Below are 27,897 nucleotides of genomic sequence, written 5' to 3' on the forward strand. Positions count from 1 at the left end.
CCTTCGCCATTTCTGTTTGTATCACCATGTGATGAATAAACTCACTTGCATCTGAGCTGCCTGCATAAAGGGTCCTTTGATAATTTACACACGGCTCGCAAACCGTGACAAAAACACTGGAAAAATTGGGCTGTTCTAAAACGTTTGACGGGTAGTGTATATATTTAGTTTATATATTTTCTTTATTTATAATAGTTTGTTTTATATTGTAGCAAAGTGTTACTTGGATACTTCTCTATGTGCTTCTTTATATGCAATTTTGTTGCATTCTGAGCCTTAGAAATTTATTGTGATGAACTGCTGTTAGAATCAAGTTAAATTCTGATAAATCAGACAATTACCTCTCCAGCTGTTGTTACAGTCTTTGTTTATCGGATCCTTACAGGGTAAAAGATGACGACACCTAAAGAAATCCTTCTGGGGACTTTGGAGGATTTGGGACGTGATGACTTTGAAAAATTCAAGTGGCATCTGAAGAACGGGTCTGTAGAAGGTTTACCAGCAATCCCAGTGAGTAAACTGGAGAATGCAGAGAGGACGGACATAGTGGATCTGATGTTTGATACCTACTCTATCAACACTTTTCAAGTTGCTAAAAATCTTTTGGGGAGGATAAACAAGAATGATCTGTTGGAGAATTTAAATAAAACCATCCCAGAACCCACAGGTAAGTCAGGGAATGACTAAACAAAAAATACATAAACAATAAAAACCTTAGTTAACATTACACAGGTGCCATTAAAATCCATATAAATAATAACTCCAAAACACTTGCCAACACTTTCAGGAGTGAGAGACTGCAGAAAGCCAACAGTTTATGTGTTTTATGCATCTGCACAAATAACCTCCTGTGTACACATGAATATCTGCTCTTTGGGTTGGTTTGATTAAAATGGGACCAGCAGCAGGTTTTCTGCCCATTTTACAGATTTATATTGTCAGATTGGTTTTAGAGCTGTTTTATCAACATAAATGAGGCCAGATAACACACACCAATGAGTTAAACTGCAGGAATGTCTTAAAGACATAAAGACCTGGATGGCCGCTAACTTTCTGCTTCTTAATTCAGATCAAACTGAGGTTATTGTACTCGGCCCTGAAAATCTTAGAAATATGGTATCTAAGCAGATTCTTACTCTGGATGGCATTACCTTGGCCTCCAGTAACACTGTGAGGAACCTTGGAGTCATTTTTGACCAGGACATGTCCTTCAACGCACATATTAAACAAATATGTAAGACTGCTTTCTTCCATTTGTGCAACATCTCTAAAGTTAGAAATATCCTGTCTCAGAGAGACGCTGAAAAACTAGTTCTGTCATGGTCCTGGGTCGTTCAGCGTTTTGTTTCATTTTTGGTATCACCTTGTGTACTTTGTGTTAATTCTAATTTTGTATTAGTTCTTAGGTTGATCTCTACCTGTGTCTTTCCTCTGTGTTCTGTTCGTGTCCCCGAGTTTGTGTTGTAAAACAGTCTGTTTCCTGTTTTACTTTGAAGGTTTGTGTCTCGTCTTGTGAATTAGGATCAGCTGTGCTCCCCTCCTGTGTGTCATTCTCTCATTACCTTGTGTGTATTTATAGTGTGTGTCTGCCTGTGTTCCTCGTTGTGTCGTCTGCATTACTGTGTTAATCAGTGTTACTACTCGTCTCTCTATCCAGCCTTCTTTGTGTCATCTCTGTGTATTCCCCGCTGTCCTTATGTTTTCAGGTTTGTCTGTTACAGTGGCAAAAGTATTCGGCCCCCTTGAACTTTTCCACATTTTGTCACATTACAGCCACAAACATGAATCAATTTTATTGGAATTCGGTGCACACGTGAGAAGTGGAACGAGAATCATACATGACTCCAAACATTTTTTACAAATAAATAACTGCAAAGTGGGGTGTGCGTAATTATTCAGCCCCCTTTGGTTTGAGTGCAGTCAGTTGCCCATAGACGTTGCCTGATGAGTGCTAATGACTAAATAGAGTGCACCTGTGTGTAATCGAACAAGGCCGAACAAGGAGAGCGCTGATCAGAAATGCAGCCAAGAGGCCCATGGTGACTCTGGACGAGCTGCAGAGATCTACAGCTCAGGTGGGGGAATCTGTCCATAGGACAACTATTAGTCGTGCACTGCACAAAGTTGGCCTTTATGGAAGAGTGGCAAGAAGAAAGCCATTGTTAACAGAAAACCATAAGAAGTGCCGTTTGCAGTTTGCCACAAGCCATGTGGGGGACACAGCAAACATGTGGAAGAAGGTGCTCTGGTCAGATGAGACCAAAATGGAACTTTTTGGCCAAAATGCAAAACGCTATGTGTGGTGGAAAACTAACAGTGCACATCACTCTGAACACACCATCCCCACTGTCAGATATGCTCTGGGGGTGCTTCTCTTCAGCAGGGACAGGGAAGCTGGTCAGAATTGATGGGAAGATGGCTGGAGTCAAATACAGGGCAATCTAGGAAGAAAACCTCTTGGAGTCTGCAAAAGACTTGAGACTGGGGCGGAGGTTCAGCTTCCAGCAGGACAACGACCCTGAACATAAAGCCAGAGCAACAATGGAGTGGTTTAAAACAAAACATATCCATGTGTTAGAATGGCCCAGTCAAAGTCCAGATCTAAATCCAATCCAGAATCTGTGGCAAGATCTGAAAACTGCTGTTCACAAACGCTGCCCATCTAATCTGACTGAGCTGGAGCTGTTTTGCAAAGAAGAATGGGCAAAGATTTCAGTCTGTAGATGTGCAAAGCTGGTAGAGACAGACCCTAAAAGACTGGCAGCTGGAACTGCAGCAAAAGCTGGTTCTACAAAGTATTGACTCAGGGGCTGAATAATTACACACACCCCACTTTGCAGTTATTTATTTGTAAAAAATGTTTGGAATCATGTATGATTTTCGTTCCACTTCTCACGTGTGCACCACTTTGTGTTGGTCTTTCACCTGGAAGTCCAATAAAATTGATCCATGTTTGTGGCTGTAATGTGACAAAATGTGGAAAAGTTCCACTGTAGTTTTTCCAGTTTAGGTTTATGTTTAGTTCTGCCCTCACCTTGGTTTGTTCACTGTAACGAAAACCTCACTCGCATCTCCACCACTGTCTGCAACTTGGGTCCTCATTTAACTCCACCGCACAACTGCTGCCCCAGCCGTGACAAGTTTATGCATTTATTACTTCCAGGCTGGACGACTGTAATTCATTATTATCAGCAAGTCCTAAGAACTCGCTGACAAGCCTTCAGTTAATCCAAAATGCTGCAGCAAGAGTCCTGACAGGGACTAGAAAGAGAGAGCAGATTTCTCCTGTATCGGCTTCCCTTCATTGGCTTCCTGTTAAATCCAGAATTGAATTCAAAATCCTGCTCCTCACATACAAGGTCTTAAATAATCAGGCCCCATCTTATCTTAATGACCTTGTAGTACCATATCACCCTATTAGAGCACTTCGCTCTCGCTCTGCAGGCCTACTTGTTGTTCACAGAGTATTTAAAAGTAGAATGGGAGGCAGAGCCTTCAGTTTTCAGGCCCCAAAAAGATACAGTGGGGCAAAAAAGTATTTAGTCAGCCACCGATTGTGCAAGTTCCCCCACTTAAAATGATGACAGAGGTCAGTAATTTGCACCAGAGGTACACTTCAACTGTGAGAGACAGAATGTGAAAAAAAAATCCATGAATTCACATGGTAGGATTTGTAAAGAATTTATTCGTAAATTAGGGTGGAAAATAAGTATTTGGTCACCTCAAACAAGGAAAATCTCTGGCTCTCACAGACCTGTAACGTCTTCTGTAAGAAGCTTTTCTGTCCCCCACTCGTTACCTGTATGAATGGCACCTGTTTGAACTCATCATCTGTATAAAAGACACCTGTCCACAGCCTCAAACAGTCAGACTCCAAACTCCGCCATGGCCAAGACCAAAGAGCTTTGGAAGGACACCAGGAAAAGTATTGTAGACCTGCACCAGACTGGGAAGAGTGAATCTACAATAGGCAAGCAGCTTGGTGTGAAAAAATCAACTGTGGGAGCAATCATTAGAAAATGGAAGACATACAAGACCACTGATAATCTCCCTCGATCTGGGGCTCCACGCAAGATCTCATCCCGTGGGGTCAAAATGATCATGAGAACGGTGAGCAAAGATCCCAGAACCACACGGGGGGACCTGGTGAATGACCTGCAGAGAGCTGGGACCAAAGTAACAAAGGTCACCATCAGTAACACACTACAACGGCAGGGAATCAAATCCCGCAGTGCCAGACGTGTTCCGCTGCTGAAGCCAGTGCATGTCCAGGCCCGTCTGAAGTTTGCCAGAGAGCACATGGATGATACAGCAGAGGATTGGGAGAATGTCATGTGGTCAGATGAAACCAAAGTAGAACTTTTTGGTATAAACTCAACTCGTCGTGTTTGGAGGAAGAAGAATACTGAGTTGCATCCCAAGAACACCATACCTACTGTGAAGCATGGGGGTGGAAACATCATGCTATGGGGCTGTTTTTCTGCCAAGGGGACAGGACGACTGATCCGTGTTAAGGACAGAATGAATGGGGCCATGTATCGTGAGATTTTGAGCCAAAACCTCCTTCCATCAGTGAGAACTTTGAAGATGAAACGAGGCTGGGTCTTCCAACATGACAATGATCCAAAACACACCGCCCGGGCAACAAAGGAGTGGCTCCGTAAGAAGCATTTGAAAGTCCTGGAGTGGCCTAGCCAGTCTCCAGACCTCAACCCCATAGAAAATCTGTGGCAGGAGTTGAAAGTCCGTGTTTCTCGGCGACAGCCCCAAAACATCACTGCTCTCGAGAAGATCTGCATGGAGGAATGGGCCAAAATACCAGCTACTGTGTGTGCAAACCTGGTAAAGACCTATAGTAAACGTTTGACCTCTGTTATTGCCAACAAAGGTTATGTTACAAAGTATTGAGTTGTATTTTTGTTATTGACCAAATACTTATTTTCCACCCTGATTTACGAATAAATTCTTTACAAATCCTACCATGTGGATTCATGGATTTTTTTTTTCACATTCTGTCTCTCACAGTTGAAGTGTACCTCTGGTGCAAATTACTGACCTCTGTCATCATTTTAGGTGGGGGAACTTGCACAATCGGTGGCTGACTAAATACTTTTTTGCCCCACTGTAGTTGGGTTTTTTTCTGTTGTATTATTGTAGGTTCTTTATCTTACAATATAAAGCACATTGGGGTGACTGTTGATGTTATTTGGAGGAATTTAAAAAAAACAACTTTTATACTTGAAATTCTTTCATTTATTCTACATATTTATTCATCACTGGCTCCATAGTGTTGTTTATGTAATATGTGAAATGTTGCTAGTATTGATTTGGTGCTGTATAAATAAACACAATTAAATCAAATGTGTCTCTATAAAACCTGCCCTCAGTTATAACCCAAGTGTCAGGGCTCAATGGCTCATGAAAAGGAATGGAGTCAAGCACAGAACCAAAAAACGGAGGCTGAGTGACTTTTAACAGAAATGTATTTTACTAGATTTCTTGACGGAGAAAGCTGAATCACGGCTAAATTCAACAGCAAGCGAGGTATTATGAGAAGTGCAGAGCTGAGGCCAGAACATAAGCTGAGGCAGGTCAAAGGAACAACAGGGGCAGAATCGGGCGAATAGAAACTATCCATGATCACTGGAACAAAGGAGATAATAATCAGAGTGGTCCACAGTGTAGTGAATGAGTCCAAGATTTAAAAACTAAGAGGTGTTACGTGGCTGCAGGTGGAGATCAGCTGGAGGAGGAGATGAATTAAATCTGGGTACAGAGTGAGATGTGGGTGCACAGGGAGGCAGGCAGCTGAGGATGGCAGTTTGCAAGAGTGAGTTTTCCCAGCAGTGGCAGGGCAGAATCCTGAGGCGTGACTTATGGCGAGAGTTGGAAGATATATCCAGGTGCCGACTAGGGAACAGGAAAAGAGGGTTACGCGAAACAAGCTGAGGAGCACAAGACAAAATGTGAGGCAGAGAACTGACTGTGCTAAGCAGACAATCTGGAGAAGGTTCATTGTGAGTGCTGCTCATAAATACTGCCGGAGTAATTGGCAACAGGTGAGGAGCAGGGAGGAGTGAGGAGGGCTCCACCCAGGCGAGGAGAGCTGATGCTGTGGAAAGTTACTCAGACTCACTCGGATCATGACACCAAGAGTCCAGTGAACTGAACACATAACCACAGTAACCAGAATGCAGTTTTCTCATTTGTGTCATTTGCTGTTTATTCATGCAGAGATTCTCACTGAGTGTCAGCTCAAACTCAAGTCAGACCTGAAGCAGAAGTTCCAGTGTGTGCTCGAGGGGATTTCTACAACAGAAAACCCGACCCTCCTGAGTCAGATCTACACAGAGCTCTATATCACAGGGGGAGGGACTGCAGAGGTCAATGATGAACATGAGGTCAGACAGATTGAAACAGCATCCAGGAAACCAGACAGACCAGAAACAACCATCAGACAAGAAGACATCTTTAAACTCCCACCTGGAAGAGATAAACCAATCAGAACAGTGCTGACAATGGGAGTGGCTGGCATTGGGAAAACAGTCCTAACACAGAAGTTCACCCTGGACTGGGCTGAAGACAAAGCCAACCAGGACATCCAGTTCATGTTTCCATTCACTTTCAGAGAGCTGAATCTGCTGAAAGAGGAAAAGTTCAGCTTGGTGGAACTTGTTCATCACATCTTTACTGAAACCAAAAAAGCAGGAATCTACATCTTTGAAGACTTCCAGGTTGTGTTCATCTTTGATGGTCTGGATGAGTGTCGACCTCCTCTGGACTTCCACAAAACTGCAATCCTGACTGACCCTAGAAAGTCCACCTCAGTGGATGTGCTGCTGATAAACCTCATCAGGGGGAAACTGCTTCCCTCTGCTCACCTCTGGATAACCACACGACCTGCAGCAGCCAATAAGATCCTTTGTGACATTGTTGACATGGTGACAGAAGTCAGAGGGTTCACTGACCCACAGAAGGAGAAGTACTTCAGGAAGAGATTCAGAGATGAGGAGCAGGCCAGCAGCATCATCTCCCACATCAAGACATCACGAAGCCTCCACATCATGTGCCACATCCCAGTCTTCTGCTGGATCACTGCTACAGTTCTGGAGTTTGTCATGAAGAACAAAGAGAGCAAAGATCTGCCTAAGACTCTCACAGAGCTCTACCTACGCCTTGTGCTATTTCACCTACAAACGAAGGACATCAAGTATGATGGAGGAGCTGAGACAGAGTCGTGCAGGAAGATCATTGAGTCTCTGGGAAAACTGGCCTTTGATCAGCTGCAGAAAGGAAACCTGATCTTCTATAAATCAGACCTGACAGAGTGTGGCATCGATATCAGAGCAGCCTCAGTGTACTCAGGAGTGTTCACACAGATCTTTAAAGCTGATGAGTGTCACATGTTCACCGGTGTCGTTTACTGTTTCGTCCATCTGAGCATTCAGGAGTTCTTTGCTGCTCTTCATGTTTATCTGACCTTCATCAACTCTGGAGTCAACCTGCTTAAGAAACAATCTCCTCGCTTTAAAATCTTCCAGAAAACACTTACTGTAAAAGACTTCTACCAGAGTGCTGTGGACAAAGCCTTAGAGAGTCCAAATGGACACCTGGACTTGTTCCTCCGCTTCCTCCTGGGTCTTTCACTGCAGACCAATCAGGATCTTCTATGCATGCTGACACAGACAGGAAGTAGCTCACAGACCAATCAGGAAACAGTTCACTACATCAAGAAGAAGCTCAGTGGGAAACTGTCTGCAGAGAAAAGCATCAACCTGTTCCACTGTCTGAATGAACTGGATGATCGTTCTCTAGTGGAGGAGATCCAACAGTCCCTGAGATCAGGACGTCTCTCCACAGATCAACTGTCTCCTGCTCAGTGGTCGGCTCTGGTCTTCATCTTACTGTCATCAGATCTGGATGAGTTCGACCTGGAGAAATACTCCAGTTCAGAGAAGGCATTTTTGAAGCTGCTGCCAGTGGTCAAAGCATCCAAGAAAGTGCTGTAAGTGAATCTATGAACAAATGTGTTTAATAATGCTAGATGAATAAAATAATATGTCTCCATTGTTATTCTTCCTCAGGCTGAGTTATTGTAAACTCTCAAAAAGAAGCTTTGAAGCTTTGTCTGAAATTCTCAGCTCCCCATCCAATCATCTGAGAGAGCTGGACCTGAGCTCGAACAAGCTGCAGGATTCAGGATTGGATTTGCTGTGTGTTGGACTAAAGAGTCCTGACTGTAAACTTGAAACTCTCAGGTAAGGATACAGACTTTTTGACACTTTTTGACTCTTAAATCTGTAAGTTTATCTTGATGCGGACGTTCAAAGTCAGCACAATTTTCCTTTTAAGTTCCTGAGTTTATATTTTTGACTGTCAGGTTGTCTGGACAGATGTTTTTATTTTATTTTATTTTTTTACTTGTCCCTAAAGTCAGAACTAAACCCACATGTAGATGACTTTCAAATTCAAATTCAAATTCAAATTCAAATTTTATTTGTCACGTACACAGTCATACACAGTTCGATATGTAGTGAAATGCTTGGACAACTGCTCGTGACCTAAAGAAAACAAAAAAGGAAAAGGCTATGAATAAGATAGGAAATAAATATGAAAAATTAAAAAGGGTAAATTTAACTAGGAAGGAATAAAATATAAATTAAGGTTAAAAATGAAATAACTGTACAACACAAATTAGAATGAAGGGTAAATTTAACTGGGAAAGAATAAGATAAAATACATAAATTAAAGTTGAAAATAAAATAACTGTACAACAAAATACACAATATAGAACTATATAAGAATGTATGAAGAAATATAAATAAATATATACACAATAACAGCAGCTGTACAAGTATTAGCTTGAAATGAAGAATATAATGTCCAGTGTTGTGCAATCCACATTATGTCTTGTGCAGTGCAAATATGCTTAAAGTGATTTAAGTGATGAAGTGAAAACAATGTCCAGAATGTCCAGTGTGTGTGTAAGAACTGTATGTGTGGGTCAGTACTGTGTGGTGGTGTGATTGTGATTGAGAGACCGTATCGCCTGCGGGAAGAAGCTCCTCCTCAGTCTCTCTGTGTTGGTCTTCAGGGAGCGGAATCGCTTTCCTGACCTCAACAGAGAGAACAGTCTGTTGTTGGGATGGCTGAGGTCCTTCACGATCTTCCTGGTCTTGGTCCAGCACCGCCTGCTGTAGATTGAGTGCAGGTCAGGGAGCTCGGAGCGGATGGTGCGCTCAGCTGATCGCACAACCCTCTGTAGAGCTCGTCTGTCCTGCATGGTGCTGTTCCCGAACCAGGTTAAGATGTTTCCCGTCAGGATGCTCTCTATGGTGCACGAGTAAAAGTTCCTGAGCACCTTGGAGGGCAGTTGGAAGTCTCTCAAGCGGCGTCCGGGTACACACCGGCTCACTCCTTGGCGGCTCGCTCGGGCCACTTCGGAGGTGGGGTGCCCCCGGCCTCTCGGCCTGGGGCTCGGTCACTCAGGCACAGCTGGCTGCCGGCGGAGCTCACGGGCGCGTCACTGCAACTCCCCCTGGCTTCTGCTCCGCGGCTGCTGAATGAGCCCTCATCTGGGACTCTCCTTAGCTCTTACTGGGACAGTGGCGCGGCTGCCCCTCTGTGGGTCTTCCATGGTCTCTTGTGTTCTGGGGGCCTCTGGATGTCTGGAGTTTTGATCTCCTCCATACCTGCTTGATACCATAGAGGACAGGGCTGTGGCTCCCCACACTCCCTAGCAGATCATTACATGGAGAAACCTTTGGAATGCAAGCATGCTGATCCACACAGGTATGCACACAGGTGTACACATGGGTATTCATAGACGCGGACTACAGCTTTCTTGGCTGCTGCCTCAAAGCACACTGTGCGCTGTCTATCTTGCGTGCTGCACAATATCGTTTATTATTTAGTAACTATCGATATCTACTGCTAGCTAGTTTATTGTGATGGTGCTTTTTTTTTCTTATTATGTTGCTCTTTGTTGTTTGCTTTCTCCTCTGTTTTTTTTCTCCATACAGGTGACCCAGGAGTTTTGTTTTTTTTGTTTGTTTGTTTTTTTCTCTCTTCCCCCCCTTCTCACCGTCTCTTCTCCCCTTTGGTTTTCTTTTTTTCTCTCCCTCTCTTTCTTTCATTCTTTCCCCCTGTCCTATCCCACAGTCATGTCTGTCCCGTTTGTAGCAACTGAAAATAAAATAAATTCATAATTATAATAAAGGTCAATCAAATGGACCAATATGGCAAGCCCATGATGATCCACTTGGTAAAATAAATCCGCTTGGCATCTTTCTTGGCCTTAAGACAACAATTCTGATGGCTAAAGATCCAAACGGGACAAAAAAATAAATAAAAAGGAAGTCTCTCGAGCGTCTGAGGTGGTAGAGACGCTGTTGGGCCTTTTTCACCACGGTGTTGATGTGACAGGACCATGACAGGTCCTGCGTGATGTGAACTCCGAGGTATTTGAAGTTGTCCACTCTCTCCACTGGGCACTCATTGATGACGGGGGTCTGGTAGTTCCTCTCCTGCTTAGTGCTGAAGTCCACTATCAGCTCCTTTGTCTTACTGATGTTTAGAAGGAGGTTGTTCCTCTGGCACCAGTTCTCCAGATTCCTAATCTCCTTCAGGTAGGCCGTCTCGTTGTTATCAGAGATCAGGCCCACCACGACGGTGTCGTCAGCAAACTTGATGATGGTGGTGGAGCTGGTAGTGGCCACACAGTCATATGTGTACAGAGAGTACAGCAGGGGGCTCAGAACACACCCCTGGGGGGCTCCAGTGCTGAGAGTGGTGGAGGCTGAGACATGTCGGCCCATCCTTACCGCCTGTGGTCTGCCAGTTAGGAAGTTGGAGATCCACTGACACATAGATGAGCTGAGTCCCAGATGCTCCAGCTTGGTGGTGAGTGTGGAGGGAATTATGGTGTTAAATGCAGAGCTGTAGTCTATAATAATAATAATAATAATGGATACTTTATTGATCCCCATGGGGAAATTACTTGTTTTTCTCTGCATTTGACCCATTCACTCAGTGAAGCAGTGGGCAGCCCACTAAGCAGGCGCCCGGGGAGCAGTGTGTAGGGACGGTACCTTGCTCAGGGGTACCTCAGGGTAGCCGTTAAGTGGATTCGAACCGCCGACCTTCCGATCATGGGGTGCCCACTTTACCTACTGAGCTATCCCTGCCCCCTATGAAGAGCATTTTAACATAATTCCCCCTTCTAGTGTCCAAGTGAGTAAGTGATGTGTGGAGGAGATGAGAGATGGCATCGTCTGTGGAACGATTTGGACGGTAAGCGAACTGTAGTGGGTCCAGTGTGTCTGGTGGTGAAGAAATGATGAAGTCTCTGACCAGGCGTTCAAAACACTTCATCACTACTGAGGTGAGGGCTACAGGGCGATAGTCATTGAGAGAAGCAGGGTGGGGTTTCTTCGGGACAGGAACAATGATGGACTTTTTGAAGCATGTGGGGATCACCGACTGAGATAAAGAGATGTTGAATATCTCAGTGAACACAGGAGCTAGCTGGTATGCGCAGTCTCTTAGGATACGACCTGGGATGCCGTCTGGTCCTGCTGCTTTCCTGGTGTTCACTCTCTTGAAGGCTCTCCTTACTTCATGCTCGGAGATGACGAGCACGTTTCCGGTGCTGGCAGTATCTTCCTGTCTACAGCCGTTAGCGCCGCTAGCACTAGCATTGTTGGAGTCCTTAGCTGCAGCCTCGAAGCGAGCATAGAAAGTTACTGGAGCAGCCTTCCTGAAGACAGCAGTGTGTTTTCATGCTTTTAAAGCCAAACTCACCTTTCAGACCTGGCTTTCATTTATTATCTATTTTTATTTGTTTATTATATATTTATTTCTACTGTTTAACTACTGCTCACATCTTTTATCCTCCTTTTTAATTGTTCATTTCTTTTTACCCAGTGTTTCTATATTGCACTTTGTATTTGTCATCTATATTTATCATGCACTACTTTGCTCATTTATTGTTTGGTTTTAATGTTATTAAATTCCGGTTCTTTTGGTATTCGTTATGGCCAAAAAGACACGGCTCAAAAGTGGTCTTTTTACTTTAAAAGATTATCTTTATTTTACATATCCGGATATGGAGACCTGAACACACAACCCCAGGTCTGAAGCACAAAACAGCAAGCCTAGTCATTTATATAGACATCACACACACTTTAAGTTTCGACCAAACACTCTGCTTAGTTTCACTTTTCGCCTGCAAAAGCATGTAATTTCCTGTCAGTCCTGTCGGCACAGAGTGTACTCAGATTTGGGCCTTTCTTATAAAGCAATATAATCAGCATATAAGTATTTAAGATTATAAATTTAAACCTCAACAATGTTCTTACCTGGGGTCCGTTCTTCGTACCTCGCTTACTACATCCAAGATCAAATCATCGCGCCAACTTTGAGCTTGCTATTCCGGTACTCCGAACACACCTGTTGTTGACGATTAGTATAGCTGGATGAAGTAATGTGAGATCACTGGGTGGCTTAACAGGGGCTACGCATCGATAGTAGAAACATTGATCGGCAACCCTTTGTTTGTTTATTGATTTCACACAGATACATACAGGTCATTTCCTAAAATAGGGAAATGTACTATTAACATTCTATTACATGTATGTGATTATTACAGATGTAATTCATATTTCAGAGTAGTAATTGCAAATTACTTTGTGTAATCAAGATGAGAGACCACGGCTATAAAAGCGAAGGTGGATTTGGGAAGCCTGTCGCAGCCATGTCCTGTCCGTTTACGTGAGCCACCCATTGCGGAAGGTGCAAGACCGTTAAGGAGAGTCCTCAGAATCCAGCGTATATTGCGGGACAGACAGGATCCTTTAGCTCAGCGCGACAGTGTGCTCATAGAGAGATATCGATTTTCCCGTGAGGGTATTATTTACTTAACCAACTTGTTGACGAGGGGGTGCAGAACCACCACCTGTCTTTTTTGCTCTGCCCTTTTCTTGGTTGCTGTTATGAACAAACAAACAGATTATTTCAGGGTCTCTTTCCAAGAGACTAAAAGCAATATAAGTGATAAATATTACCATTCTGTAGAATATTCTTATATTTCACTTTTACTTGTTCCCATGTTCTAGTGGGTCCTGTTGTGGCTCTAATGTGAAAGAGGATATAATGTAATATAATATAATATAATATTGGATAATATTTCAAGGCTGCATTTCTCACCCTCAGGAGCCTGTAGACCTCACCTGTGAGCCATGGTTTCTGATTGGCCTGGACAGTGGTCTCTATGACCTCATCGATGCCTTTTGAGATGTAGCCAATGACAGTTTCTGTATATTCCTGCAGGTCTGTGGTGTTGTCATGTGTGGCGGCCTGCTTAAGGATCTCCCAGTCTGTGGTGGAAAAGCAGTATTGCAGGTCCTTCTGGCCACACACATACCTGCTTACGAACTGGTTTAGTGACTTTGACCAGGGGCCTGTATGCTGGCATTAGCATAACAGTGATGTGATCAGAGGCACCAAAGTGGGTGGGGGGCTTTGTAATCTCCTCTCTTGGTGGTGAAAACATTATCCAAAAAGTCGTTTCCTTGTGTTGGAAATTCAATGTGTCTATGCAGTAGTAAACATAGGGGGTGTCCAAATTCATGGGCTGCATCCTCCTGAGGACGCATTTGTAGACCGATTACGTCACAGCGACACGATGAAGGCTGTCCAAATTCATAGACTCCTCTGAATGCAGCCGACCAATGCGTCCTCTTTTTCCCCAAAATTAAAGGATGGGTCGGGTGTGTCCTTCGTGGCCCACCATATCCCAGAATTCATAGCGTGGCCCATCCAATTCCACTTTCCGGCAATGGCGGTCGCTACTAAGTTTTCAATATTACTCTTATTACTCTTTCTGGGTCACAAAATAAACTTTTAACATATTTTCAGGTGAGAATGTAGCTGTGTAAACTTTAAATATCTGCTCAGTTTATCAAGATATCGCATATTGCTCAGTGCTCCGACGTTTCTGAGACGTCTGTTACCCACCAGCTCGATAGCTAGCCGAGAGCTCGAGGGTCACTAGAGCCGCCGAGAACAGCAAACTCCCGGCACATCATGTTCAGATCACCGCGGTCTTTCGCTACTCAGGTTAAACGTAATATATAAGTGACTTAGACAACCTAAAAATGTTATTGTTTGACTTTTTTCAGTGTTTTATTTGTTCCTGAGTAAATCAGTTTGGCTGAGATTAAAGTTATTAGATTAGATTAGACAAAATAAACCTTTACAGTGGCAAAAGTATTCGGTCCCCTTGAACTTTCCCACATTTTGTCACGTTACAGCCACAAACATGAATCAATTTTATTGGAATTCCACGTGAAAGACCAACACAAACTGGTGTACACATGAGAAGTGGAATGAAAATCATACATGACTCCAAACATTTTTTACAAATAAATAACTGCAAAGTGGGGTGTGTGTAATTATTCAGCCCCCTTTGGTCTGAGTGCAGTCAGTTGCCCATAGACGTTGCCTGATGAGTGCTAATGACTAAATAGAGTGCACCTGTGTGTAATCTAATGTCAGTACAAATACAGCTGCTCTGCGACGGCCTCAGAGGTTGTCTAAGAGAATATTGAGAGCAACAACACCATGAAGTCCAAAGAACACAGCAGACAGGTCAGGGATAAAGTTATTGAGAAATTTAAAGCAGGCTTAGGCTACAAAAAGATTTCCCAAGCCTTGAACATCCCACGGAGCACTGTTCAATAGTGATGGGCAGATGAAGCCTCATGAAGCACTGAAGCTTTTCATCCAATTGGTTCACCCCAACGCGAAGCTTCATGAAGCTTCATTTGCTCTAGCAGGACACCTACTGGACGTAAAGATATTAGTTGGCATGAATTTGAAGAGTGTGGCATTTTGCACACAGCCTGTGAATGTCAACAACAAAAGGAGTGTGTAAAACATCTATATTGTAGTGATGGCAGTATACTGTGTATATTTATGCTGGCAGTATGGAAAATGATTATTTGGAAATGCCTAAAATGGAAATGATCATATACTGTGAGGTGAGGTGTGGACAGTGGTTGTGCTTTTGTAACATTGAGGCAAGGACAGTGATTAGTAGGGGTGCAACGATACACAAAATTCACGGTTCGGTTCGGTTCGATACTTTGGTGTCACGGTTCGATATTTTTTCGATACAAAAAAATGTTCATGCCTTTTTAATTTGTCATTTATTAAAATTATAAATATATATTTTAACTCAAAAGTACAGTTTTTAAATTTAACCCTAACCCTTGTGCGTGTTTTTTATTTTGACAGAGAATGCGCACCACTTATGTGCACCCCTGGTTATTTAGCTCGTCATATTGCAGCCACAGAAATTCTTTTGTCCATGAAACCATAAAGCTGCACTTTCTTTTTACCTTATAGTCTGATTTGTCATAACTTCTCCGTTTTGTGGTAAGCTTTTCTTTGGCTGTCACTTCTTCACCCTGACCTGTCTTATTTGGCTCAGCAGAACTAAAATATATATTCTGCTGCTTTTACACACGCACTCACATAAGCTCAGCGATTCTCTGCGCGATCAACTTCTCACATGTTTAAGCTTGCTGCGGGAGATTTCACTTGTCATGTTTGCATAGTAAGCTAACGATTAATAAGACAATGTCAGAGGAATTGGTGCACAAATTATCATCACTCACCAATCAGTGCTGTCGCTCTCTATACACAGTTCGCACGATTGCAAAGTGAAAGCAAAAAAACAAGCGCAAATTCAAACGCGATTTCAATATGTCACATATTGACAGTGGCTCACCGATGCCAATGACATAATTACCCAGCTACATTTCCGAAAGAATGCAAAAGCATTGACATATATTTTTCCTTCCTACAATAGCCCGACGGGCAGGGCAGAGATAGATTTTGGTACCCCGACTGAAAAAATCGCTAGCCCCGGGACGTCGGGCTAGCGATATTGCGAGCCCTGTATCTGATTGAGGAATCACTCATCTTTGTCTTTGCACTAGGATAATGTCGGTGTAAATGTGCAGTCATATTCGTTGTGTTCCCACTAGTGCTTTCAGGTTAATCTTGTTGAAATGACCTTAACGCCACAACACGGCAAATCTCCGTTAACGAGCTACCGCCGATCGCCCCGTGCATGGGGCTAGACGGCCAACACGTTAACGAGCTAACTGCGCTAACACACTAGCTCCCACCCATGTAATTGAGCATTGCGTGGCACATCCAACATACTGTTTTACTTTAGTCCATGACTCGCTTACCTTCAGGGTCATACGTCACATGAAAACCAAAATAATTCCAAATGCCAGATCTGAATGAGGGTGGGCGAGGTCCAAGTTGCAAGGAGTGCTTAACTTCTGTCTCGCTAGCTTGCCCTGCGCTCTTCCTTCTGATGATGCTGTCTGTGTTGAGCGCTCAGTGGATCTGCGCTGGACAGTACAGCCTAGGCGGAGTAGTCGAACGCAGATTCACTGAGCGCTCAACACAGACAGCATCGTCAGAAGGAAAGTTGATAAAATAAATTACAAATTTTGTATTGTTCGATACATATGCGTACCGAACCGAAAGCACTGTATCGAACGGTTCAATATCGATACGAATATCGTTGCACCCCTAGTGATTAGTGTTTAGGGGACACATCATTGGTTTTTATTTAAAAACAACAGTTTCTCCACTGTGGCAGGTCGTAGGCGATTTCTTTTTTTTCCAAACTGTCTCTAACTCTCACTAACCGCAACTCTCCATCAAACGCCCACATTTTGAATGGGGTCTGAGGGGTTTATATCGCTGTCATAGCTCGCGGCAAAGTTTGAACCGCTTCCTGAACCAGTCACGTGGTACAGCCGGACAGCGAGGCTTCGGACGTCATCATTTTCAGCTCCTCCCATAAATGAAGCAAGCCTCGATACGCGCTTCGCGGAAACGCCCCCTCCATTACTCGACACACGCTTCGAAGCCTCGATACAGAACGTCACATCACTACTGTTCAAGCCATCATTCAGAAATGGAAGAAGTATGGAACAACTGTAAACCTACCAAGACAAGGCTGTCCACCTAAACTCACAGGCCGAACAAGGAGAGCGCTGATCAGAAATGCAGCCAAGAGGCCCATGGTGACTCTGGATGAGCTGCAGAGATCTACAGCTCAGGTGGGGAATCTGTCCATAGGACAACTATTAGTCGTGCACTGCACAAAGTTGGCCTTTATGGAAGAGTGGCAAGAAGAAAGCCATTGTTAACAGAAAACCATAAGAAGTCCCGTTTGCAGTTTGCCACAAGCCATGTGGGGGACACAGCAAACATGTGGAAGAAGCTGCTCTGGTCAGATGAGACCAAAATGGAACTTTTTGTTCAAAATGCTCTGTGTGGAAAACTAACACTGCACATCACTCTGAACACACCATCCCCACTGTCAAATATGGTGGTGGCAGCATCATGCTCTGGGGGTGCTTCTCTTCAGCAGGGACAGGGAAGCTGGTCAGAGTTGATGGGAAGATGGATGGAGCCAAATACAGGGCAATCTTGGAAGAAACCCTCTTGGAGTCTGCAAAAGACTTGAGACTGGGGCGGAGGTTCCCCTTCCAGCAGGACAACGACCCTGAACATAAAGCCAGGGCAACAATGGAGTGGTTTAAAACAAAACATGTCCATGTGTTAGAACGGCCCAGTCAAAGTCCAGATCTAAATCCAATCAGGAGTCTGTGGCAAGATCTGAAAACTGCTGTTCACAAACGCTGCCCATCTAATCTGACTGAGCTGGAGCTGTTTTGCAAAGAAGAATGGGCAAAGATTTCAGTCTGTAGATGTGCAAAGCTGGTAGAGACAGACCCTAAAAGACTGGCAGCTGTAACTGCAGCAAAAGCTGGTTCTACAAAGTATTGACTCAGGGGCTGAATAATTACACACACCCCACTTTGCAGTTATTTATTTGTACAAAATGTTTGGAATCATGTATGATTTTCGTTCCACTTCTCACGTGTGCACCACTTTGTGTTGGTCTTTCACCTGGAATTCCAATAAAAAATGATTCGTGTTTGTGGCTGTAATGTGACAAAATGGGGAAAAGTTCAAGGGGACCGAATACTTTTGCAAGCCACTTTATTAATCCCCCGGGTGGTTTTCACACAGCTGAATAAACGTCAAACAGAAAACTGATTAAGCAGAAGTGTGAGATGGTCGAGAGTTTACTCCAGTGTCCTGTTATATTTTAGATAGCAAGGAGCAGACAGCTGAGTTTATTAAACTCCATCGAGACAGTGGTGATGCTAATCTGAAGGCTAGACCGTCCCATTTCATAGCCGTTTACTTCTGGCCTACCCGACCTTTGGAGGTATAGTTCTCATCACGCTGATTTATGTCCAAGTTTGATTCTAATTCCGACAGCGGTGATGTTAAAATGGGGTGTAACGTCATCATAGCAGCTTTGACTCAGAGTGATGCTGAAAAACTAGTTCATGCATTTATTACGTCCAGGCTGGACGACTGTAATTCATTATTATCAGGATGTCCAAAAAACTCGCTGAAAACCTTCAGCTAATCCAAAATGCTGCAGCAAGAGTCCTGACAGGGACTAGAAAGAGAGAGCAGATTTCTCCTGTTTTGGCTTCCCTTCATTGGCTTCCTGTTAAATCCAGAATTGAATTCAAAATCCTGCTCCTCACATACAAGGTCTTAAATAATCAGGCCCCATCTTATCTTAATGACCTTGTAGTACCATATCACCCTATTAGAGCACTTCGCTCTCGCTCTGCAAGCCTACTTGTTGTTCCTAGAGTATTTAAAAGTAGAATGGGAGGCAGAGCCTTCAGTTTTCAGGCCCCTCTTCTATGGAACCAGCTTCCAGTTTGGATTCGGGAGACAGACACTATCTCTACTTTTAAGATTAGGCTTCAAACTTTCCTTTTTGCTAAAGCATATAGTTAGGGCCAGAGGTGTGGACTCGAGTCACATGACTTGGACTCGAGTCAGACTCGAGTCATTAATTTTATGACTTTAGACTTGACTTGAAAAAATGTTCTAAGACTTGTGACTTGACTTGGACTTTTACACCAATGACTTGGGACTTGAATTGGACTTGAACCGGTTTACTTGAAAAGACTTGATATTTTACCCCAAATATAAAATTTAACATGCATATTATATAGAGATTGAAAATGTGACGTCATTCACGGGTAGAACCGCAAAGGATTCTGGGAACTCGTGGCAAGCGGTACTAGCGCACGCAGGCTTTCAATTGAAACCAGTCACACAGCGATAAAAAGAAACACAAAAATGTCAAGAAGCTGTTGTGTTATTAACTGCAATAGCTGGTCGCATGACAGCCACGGGAAGCCGACGGGTAAAGAGATCGGTTGTTATCGGATTACGTCGTTGAAGAGAAATTGTTCGAGCCATGTTTCCGAAGTAACAAAGATGCGACTGGATTGCAGCCATTCAAAGACCAATTATAACGTCCCAGAACACTCCAGCTCACAGGTTAGTCTGCTCCAAGCATTTCCACAAAGGTCAGTCTGCTGTTGTAGTTAAGGCGTCATTTTTCTTAACATAATTGGTGATATAGGTTACAAGCAAGTCTGGCGCTGAACAGAAATTGTCGCGCTATGCTCCTTTGTTTATTGTGCATAAATAGTGAATTGTCCTGACAGAATATTGTGTTTCGCTTCTGTTATTATGGTACATTGACAAAAACATATACTTTTATTCACAGGGTAAAACAGTTGTTTTGTATCACTAATTGTCCAGTGCGATTACAGCATACAATATTATTGTCACTGCTACATTTCTGTGATGCTACCAGAAATTATTTCCACTGCTAATTAACTACCGTTGAGCTCAAAGGTCCTATTAATAAACGGTTAACGAATGTGTATTTATGACGACGATTTGTGAGACTGGTAAACTTATGATACGTACGATGGTCTTTCGTTCTACACGGTGCGTTTCAAGGTCCTGCACCCATCCGTCGGTAAACTGTACCTGGGCTTGTTGCAGTGACCGGAAGTTACTAAACTTCATGAGTGTATGCACTCACAAGAACCGTATAATTATAAATATGCATATAAATATGCTACGATGAGATAGCTGACTTCATCTAACTAGCAAATGTTTTCCAGGCTACGTTGGTGATGCAGTTTTTTTTTTAATTATATTTTTTTTAAAATATCATTTATTTATGTATGATATTTTTGTCATGCGATTTTAAAGCCGGTCCTACAAGCGCATCCAAGAATAACATGCAGCTTATCTCAGAACTGTCGGTGAAAATTATTCTTGGAGCTAGGTTTAATTGAGCTGCATTTTAAAGAGGTGCAATTTCACAATTTGTGTATATTTTCTAAGTTCACTATTTTGTCATGTGTTGAGAAAAACACAGATTTAAAAATTACATGGTCTAATATTTACATTTAGCATATAACTGCAACATGCTTTTTTTTCGTTTTTTTTTTAAAGACTAGAAAGGACTTGAAATTCAAAATTTCAGACTTGTGACTTTACTTGGACTTTTACACCAGTGACTTGAGACTCGACTCTGACTTGCCTGACATTACTTGAGACTTGACTTGAGACTTGAAGATAAAGACTTGAGACTTACTTGAGACTTGCAAAACAATGACTTGGTCCCACCTCTGGTTAGGGCTGGACCAGGTGACCCTGAATCCTCCCTTAGTTATGCTGCAATAGATGTAGGCTGCCGGGGGATTCCCATGATGCATTGAGTTTTTCCTTTCCAGTCACCTTTCTCACTCACTATGTGTTAACAGACCTCTCTGCATTGAATCATATCTGTTATTAACCTCCGTCTCTCTTCCACAGCATGTCTTTTATCCTGTCTTCGTTCTCTCACCCCAACCAGCAGATGGCCGCCCCTCCCTGAGCCTGGTTCTGGGAGGTTTCTTCCTGTTAAAAGGGAGTTTTTCCTTCCCACTGTCGCCAAAGTGCTTGCTCATAGGGGGGTCATATGATTGTTGGGTTTTTCTCTGTATCTATGAAGCACCTTGAGACGACTTTTGTTGTGATTTGGCGCTATATAAATAAAATTGAATTGAATTGAATTGAATTGACTGGCAGCTGCAGTCACGGAGAAACTTGCGTATCTCTGTTCGGGAATAGCAGATAGAGCGTAGACTCTGAGAGGACGGCCAGCGTTTACGCTACGAAGACACGACCGAGTGTTTTAACCTGACAGCCTGAGGTGTTCTTCAGTAAACTGGACTACCCGACAGAAGGACCCGAGGCCCCGCTGCACTTTTTCGGTAAGTTAAACGTGTTTGTAAGCTACTCCGTAACTACCGTCCTTAGCTCGGTCCTGAGACCTAGCTAGCTAAGATGAGCACTCGGCCGTCAGGGTTTGTTTAGCTAACCCGTGCAGGTGAATGTATTTACCCTGACTAAAGAAATCAAGAGAAACGCCCCGGGCTGCTCAGTCACTAATTACCGTTACTGTACTTTTATTACAAGTATTATACTGTAAAGGCAACAGGCTGCACCCCGCTGCAGCTCCTGTGCAGAGCTGAATATTAAATATCTTATTAAACAGCACCATGTTTTCAGTCTCCACATGTGTAAAGACAGTAACACCTACTTTAAAAACCTGGCACTTCAGTAACTCCTCATTAATCTGTAAAAACCGATCAAATAGCAAAGCCTGATATTTACTGAAACCAACGACTTCCTCTTGGCAGCTTAAGTTAAAATTTTAATTTTTCGACTGATTAATTTTTTAGCACTGACTGTATTTTTTATACTGAGTTTGTTGCAAATATTCAGGTTAAAAACTGTCTGAAATATTGTTAATGAGGTATGTTCACAAAGACACATGTGCAGAACTCTGTACAGCTTCCATCCTTTAAGACAAATAGTTTGAAGCATTAATATTTCTTCTTCAATACCAGTGCTGATACCAGTGCTGATACCAGTGCTGATACCAGTGCTGATACCACCTCCGTATGTTGTGACCAGGATGCAGCAGCACTGAAACCTGCTCCATCATCACATCTTTGCAGATGTCCATTTATAAAGCTCCAACAACTCAAAGGTGAACATGATATAGGAACATCTGTTCGTATATAAGGCTTTTTTTAAATAAACAGCTCATATGTCAGCTGTCAGCAGAACTGTAGGACTGAAAAAATGTAAGAGAAGAGAAGAACACTCCCGAGTGTGGGAGGACAGAAGGATCAGCTTTATTTCAGATTTGAGAGATAAACTTTATTTATTTATTTATTTATTTATTTATTTATTTATTTATTTATTTATTTAGGACAGTGCAAGTTAATGAACATAAATGTAAAAAAAAAATTACATGAATGTAAACATACCAGATTATAGCCAAGGACTAATTTCCATCTGTTGTCCTTAAGCATAAAAAATAGACATAATAATTCATAAAAATTCATCATTCATTCATAATAAAAACTCCGTCACCAAACTTACACACACACACCATTCTGTTCCCAAATAAAACATTAAAACTATACAATTCATACATGATCGCACACTTGATTTGTCCATAACCAGTTTTTCACCTTTGCCTTAAACAAACTGAGTGTAGAGCATTCTCTAATGGGTTGAGGAAGACTGTTCCACAGATGGCCTCCCTGGACAGAGAGGACGTTCTGCCCAAATGCTGTCCGTCTGTGGGGTATAAACAAGTCTCCTCGGATTGTAGCTCGAGTGGTCCTGTCTGAGCTTTCTTTATGCCTAATGAACTGCTTTAATGGTGGTGGAGCAAGGGAGTGTAAGACTTTATATATTAAACTCACTCTTTTAAGTTTCACCTAGTTATTGAAGTTCAGTAATTTATGTTTTTTAACACATGACAGTGGTGGTGGGAAGTCGGTTTTTTGTCAAGTAGTTTTAAACTTCTTTTATAAATGTTTTCAATAGTTTTAAGTGTTGTTGGACAAGCAAGTGACCAGGACGTCAAACAATAGTCCATATGAGAGATGATCATTGAGTAAAAATAAGTTTTTGCAACATTCATATTTAAATTATTACGTATATGATTAAAATTTCGATTATTAAATTTAACTACCTGGGACACTTTATTTATGTGACTCTTGAAGGATAATGTTGGGTCTAGAATGACCCCAAGATATTTAAATTCTGGAGCTAATTCAAGCTCTACTCCATCATATTTATATTTCAGTTTGTGATGATTGTGTTCTTGTTGTGACTACAGGAGCCGTCCTCAGATTCAGACCTCAGCACCACCCAGTGACAGCAGACAGATCATCCTATAGTTTCACTCTTTGTAGTAACTCCATAATTAACTGATGAAAACAGTCCAAAGGTTAAAGTACCACATGCGCTGTCAGTGACAGCTGCAGCTGTTTAAAGATAAAGTTAAAAGGATGAATCACCCATGTAACTGTGTCACTGTATATCAGCATCAACAGGACCTGAGTTTGGTGTTTGAGAGAGCTGTTGTCTACGTCTGTGTGCTGTCATTGCTCAGTCTGACCGAACGATGGACAGACTCAAGTTTGACTTTGAAACAAACTGTGTTGTTAAACAGTTTCATGGTTCAAAAAACAAAACAATCAAAAACACTTTTTTCATACTTGTGTTAAGTTTTGTATAGAAATGAGACCAAATTGATTGTGAGGTTAAATGTGATAGAAACAGCTCACACTGACATCCATCCTGATCAAACATGAGTGTCATGAAGCCTGTTTGCAGTTGTTTGCACTGTTTTCCACTCTGGATGTTGTTTCTGTTCAGCTGTGAGTATAAAAGGCTCCATTCTACAACCTGTTTGTGTTAGTTGCTCAATAGAAACATTATTTTGTGCTGATGTTGCACTTCTTTTATTCACAACCAAAGAGTTTTTGACGTCCGCATCAAAATACAAAGATCAGTATTGTCTAATGTTTTGGCTGCAGTGTGTTTTTGCAGACAGGTATAACTGAACAGCTTTAGTGTTTAGATTTTTTAAACTTGAGTATGAACTTATACAAAATGCAGCAAGATATTAAAAAAACGTTTGATTATAAAATCGACTATATTGGATTCATATCGATATCGGACATAAAAAGTGGCATCGTTCCATCTCTGCTTTGATTAGACACACAGCTCTAATCAAAGAGGTGGTCCGCTTGCCTCCGCCCCAGAGAGAAGGGTTACATCTCCTGGGTTTAGGTGCGGCTTGCCCCTCTGAGGGCGGGGGTACCTGGACTTGGGATATAGAGTATGTTTGGGGAGTGCGACGGTCTGTGCAGTTTATATTTGTGTCTGTCTACACGTTGGGTGAGTGCCGAGTATTTGGTTGTGCATATGGGGTGGGAATGCACGTTGGTGTCCGCGTGCGCCTGTTCGTCTGTGTCTATGTGTCAGGTTGGGTCTTAGACTCAACCTCTCTGGGTACATCTCAGGCCCTCCAAAGTACGGAGGCCTATCTCCCCTCACCACACTCCCTGCCGGTGGCTGATGCCCTCAGACGTTGGTGTGTTGGTGGTCCTTGTCGTCTGGGGCTGGGCGCTCATGTATGTACCGGCTCACTCCTGGTGGCCGATTGGCGATTCCCCCCCTTTTGGTGGTCCTCCTCGGGTCCTTGTACTCTGGGGCCTCTGGATATCTGGGGCCTGGATCTCCTCCATACCTGCTTCATACCCTGGGGGACGGGGCTATGGCTCCCCACACTCCCTAGCAGATCGTTACATGGAGAAACCTTTGGAATACAAGCATGCTGATCCACACAGGTGTGCACACAGGTGTACACACGGGTGTTCACAGACGCGGACTACAGCTTTATGGCTGCTGCCTCTAAGCACATTGTGCGCTGTCTATCTTGCGTGCTGCACAATATCGTTTATTATTTAGTATCTACTGTTATCTACTACTAGCTAGTTTATTGTGATGGTGCTGTTTTTATTATGTTGTTTGCTTTCTCTTCTGTTTTTTTTTCTCCATACAGGTGATCCAGGTGTTTTGTTTGTTTTTCTTTTTTTCTTCCCCCTTTCTCACCGTCTCTTCTCCCCTTTGGTTTTCTTTCTCTCCCTCTCTTTCTTTCATTCTTTCTCCCTGTCCTGTCCCCCAGTCATATCTGTCCGGTGTGTAGCAACCGAAAATAAAATAAATTCATAATTATAATAAAGGTCAATCAAATGGACCAATATGGAAAGGCCATGATGATCCACTTGGTAAAATAAATCCGCTTGGCATCTTTCTTGGCCTTAAGACAACAATTCTGATGGCTAAAGATCCAAACGGGACACACAAAAAAAAAGAGACACAGCTCTGTGTTTTCCAATTTGTCATCGTTTTGAAAGTTTACATTTCTTCAGTGTTGAGCAGCAGAAATGAGGCTTTCCTGTCAGAGGTCATTTTTTAAAAAATGAGGTGAATCAACCATGAAAACCATGAATCAACATGTGAACATGAGCTGATGCTGCTGAAGTGAAGCAAAGTTACAGAGCTTTGATTAATATTGAGTAAGAACTGGACTCTCATACAGCGAGACTCAAATGCCTTTAAACATCAGCTTATCCTGCTGATCCAAGTCCAACACTGAGTTTGTAAAAACATGTTTGTCAATCATTTTGTTTGGTTTCTGAGGAAAATGATTCAATAACTTGCTGCTAATACACAACATTTCATCATATTTCCTCATAACCCTCTTTTGTCTGACCATTTGATCCCATTTGAATTTGCAATAAAGGATCCACAGAGTTTGGTGACAATAATGACAGTAGATGTTTGTGTGAAAGTGCTGGAAGCAAATGAGTGTGTGATGTTCTTTCAGTGTTGCACTTTGTAGACGCTCCCTGAGCACTGGTCTCACAGCCAGCTGCACATAGAGACCAGTGTTGTTAGTCCAGGTCAGAAGATGACTTGTTGGAATGAAAATGAGCTTGTAGTTTGTCTGCTTTAATAATGTGACTGGAAAAAGGTGTTGGACTTCAAATATGTCCATTTCTGTCACACTTCACCTTTAAAAGTGAAGCCATGTGGTTCCTGGAAGGAAAAACACGACTTTTTCAAGTCTTTGTCCTGTTTTTATGAGAAATGTACGACTTTAATGTGAAACATTCAGAGTTTTTTCTCTTGTTGTGTTTGTTTGAAGCTGCTTCCTGTTGGCTTCAGCTGTTTGGAGTTTCCATTTTCTAAACTTCTACATTCTGAACCTTCTTCAGCTCTGAACAGATGATGAAACACTGAATGATTTCAAGCACTTTGTCTAATAAACTTACATCTTTCATTCTTTATACAGATTGAAGGACTGTGGTTTGTCAGAGTTCAGCTGTGATTATCTGGCAGCAGCACTGAAGTCCAACCCCTCCCATCTGAGAGAGCTGGACCTGAGTAATGACTACTCCTGGTTTTCGACCAACAACAACCTGCAGGATCCAGGAGTGAAGCATCTGTGTGGTTTCCTGGAGAGTCCAGGATGTAAACTTGAAACTCTGAGGTCAGTCAGCATGTTTTAGTTGTGCTGAGATGAATATGATGTGAAAGTTGTGCTGACACTAAACTGCAGACATCAGGCTGATATTATACTGATCCACACTGAGGATCTTCATGGTAAAGTCTGTTTTCTTCTTCTCTGGTTTAGTCCATTGACTGCAGCAGAACAATGTTCACATTTCAAACAGTGATACTCAACGTATGGCCCGCGGCCCACACGCGGCCTGCCCACCTTTCCTGATTCAGAGAGAGGGGACCCTGATTAACTGTGTAGCTTCTTCCTCACAGTTCTAAGTATCAGACACAACAATGAATAATCCACGGCTGACGGTCTTTAGCAGGTCAAAGGTCACGGCACACAGCAGACAGTCAGAAATATTCTAACTCTGATCATTTATCAGTTGTGACACTGTGAGACTTGATCAGAGGTGTGATCATCACAGCAGAGGCCTTTGTGTCAAAGTCACTGAGGATCAAACAGAAACACATGAAGCAGATTTTCCTCTTCTGGCTTTTTATAGCAGATAACCTTCAAAATATTCTGCAGTCGATCAAAAACTGAAGCAAACCATGAAGCAACATGTGAACATGAGCTGATGCTGCTGAAGTGAAGCAAAGTTACAGAGGTTTGATTACAGACACAGCTGAGAGTTTGTAATCTGTCATCATTTTAAAAAGTTTCCATGGAACAGCAGAAATGAGGCTTTACTGTCAGAGGCCGACAGCACTGAACACAACAGCAGACTGGTGGCTAATAAACAGTGAATGATGCAGAAACAGATGTTTGAAGCTGTTCTTGGAGTACACTGAGAGAGAGAGAGCTGTGCAGGCAGGAACAGCCAAAGTCAGAGAGAATTCATGAGCATATTGATCAAACGTGAAGCAGAGTTTGGATCTTCTTTTGCTGCTGCTTCACTCAGTTTTGGTTGGAGACAGATGAAACCTGCAGCTTCAGGATCTGTGAGCTGTCCACTTTCAGCCCCGACGGCGTGTCCGTGTACGTGCCGTCGAGTGAACGATCCACGCTCTGTGTTTCCATCTTTGTGTGTTTAGCTGCTCTCATTTACTGTTTTAGCTGTTTGCTGCTTGTTGAAATAGTTTGTGAGCTTTAACCTGAGATTCTGGCAAAATACATTTATATGAAACATCGATTCAGGATTGAATGAATCAACATCGTTTTATTCAAATTAAAACCATTTAAATGGGAACATGAATTTTTTACAGCCGCCTCTAATGCTGGGTAATGTCAGCTGGTCCATGTGCAGCTGGCTGTGAGGCTCAGGGAGCGTCTACAAAGTGCAACACTGAAAGAACATCATCCATAAATATTGAGTAATAACTGGACTCTCATACAGCGAGACTCAAATGCCTTTAAACATCAGCTTATCCTGCTGATCCAAGTCCAACACTGAGTTTGTAAAAACATGTTTGTCAATCATTTTGTTTGGTTTCTGAGGAAAAAGATTCAATAACTTGCTGCTAATACACAAC

At 42.6% G+C, this 27,897-nt stretch overlaps 2 protein-coding genes across 2 annotated transcripts in view; both read left to right on the plus strand.

Moving 5' to 3' along the window:
* LOC309701485 (NACHT, LRR and PYD domains-containing protein 12-like) overlaps positions 1–27,897 on the plus strand; it is a 1,029,495-nt gene that overhangs the window by 612,783 nt on the left and 388,815 nt on the right. The gene's annotated exons all lie outside the window — the stretch shown is intronic.
* On the plus strand, positions 394–8,009 carry LOC309700401 (NACHT, LRR and PYD domains-containing protein 3-like; the record flags this gene model as incomplete). The annotated part of the gene is made up of 3 exons (XM_082523920.1): positions 394–667; positions 6,235–7,239; positions 7,915–8,009. The coding sequence occupies 3 exons, from the start codon at positions 394–396 to the stop codon at positions 8,007–8,009; spliced, it is 1,374 nt and encodes a 457-aa protein (XP_082380046.1).

The sequence above is a fragment of the Aulonocara stuartgranti genome (assembly GCF_965226115.1).
Source record: "Aulonocara stuartgranti genome assembly, chromosome: 23".
Taxonomy (NCBI): Eukaryota; Metazoa; Chordata; class Actinopteri; order Cichliformes; family Cichlidae; genus Aulonocara; species Aulonocara stuartgranti.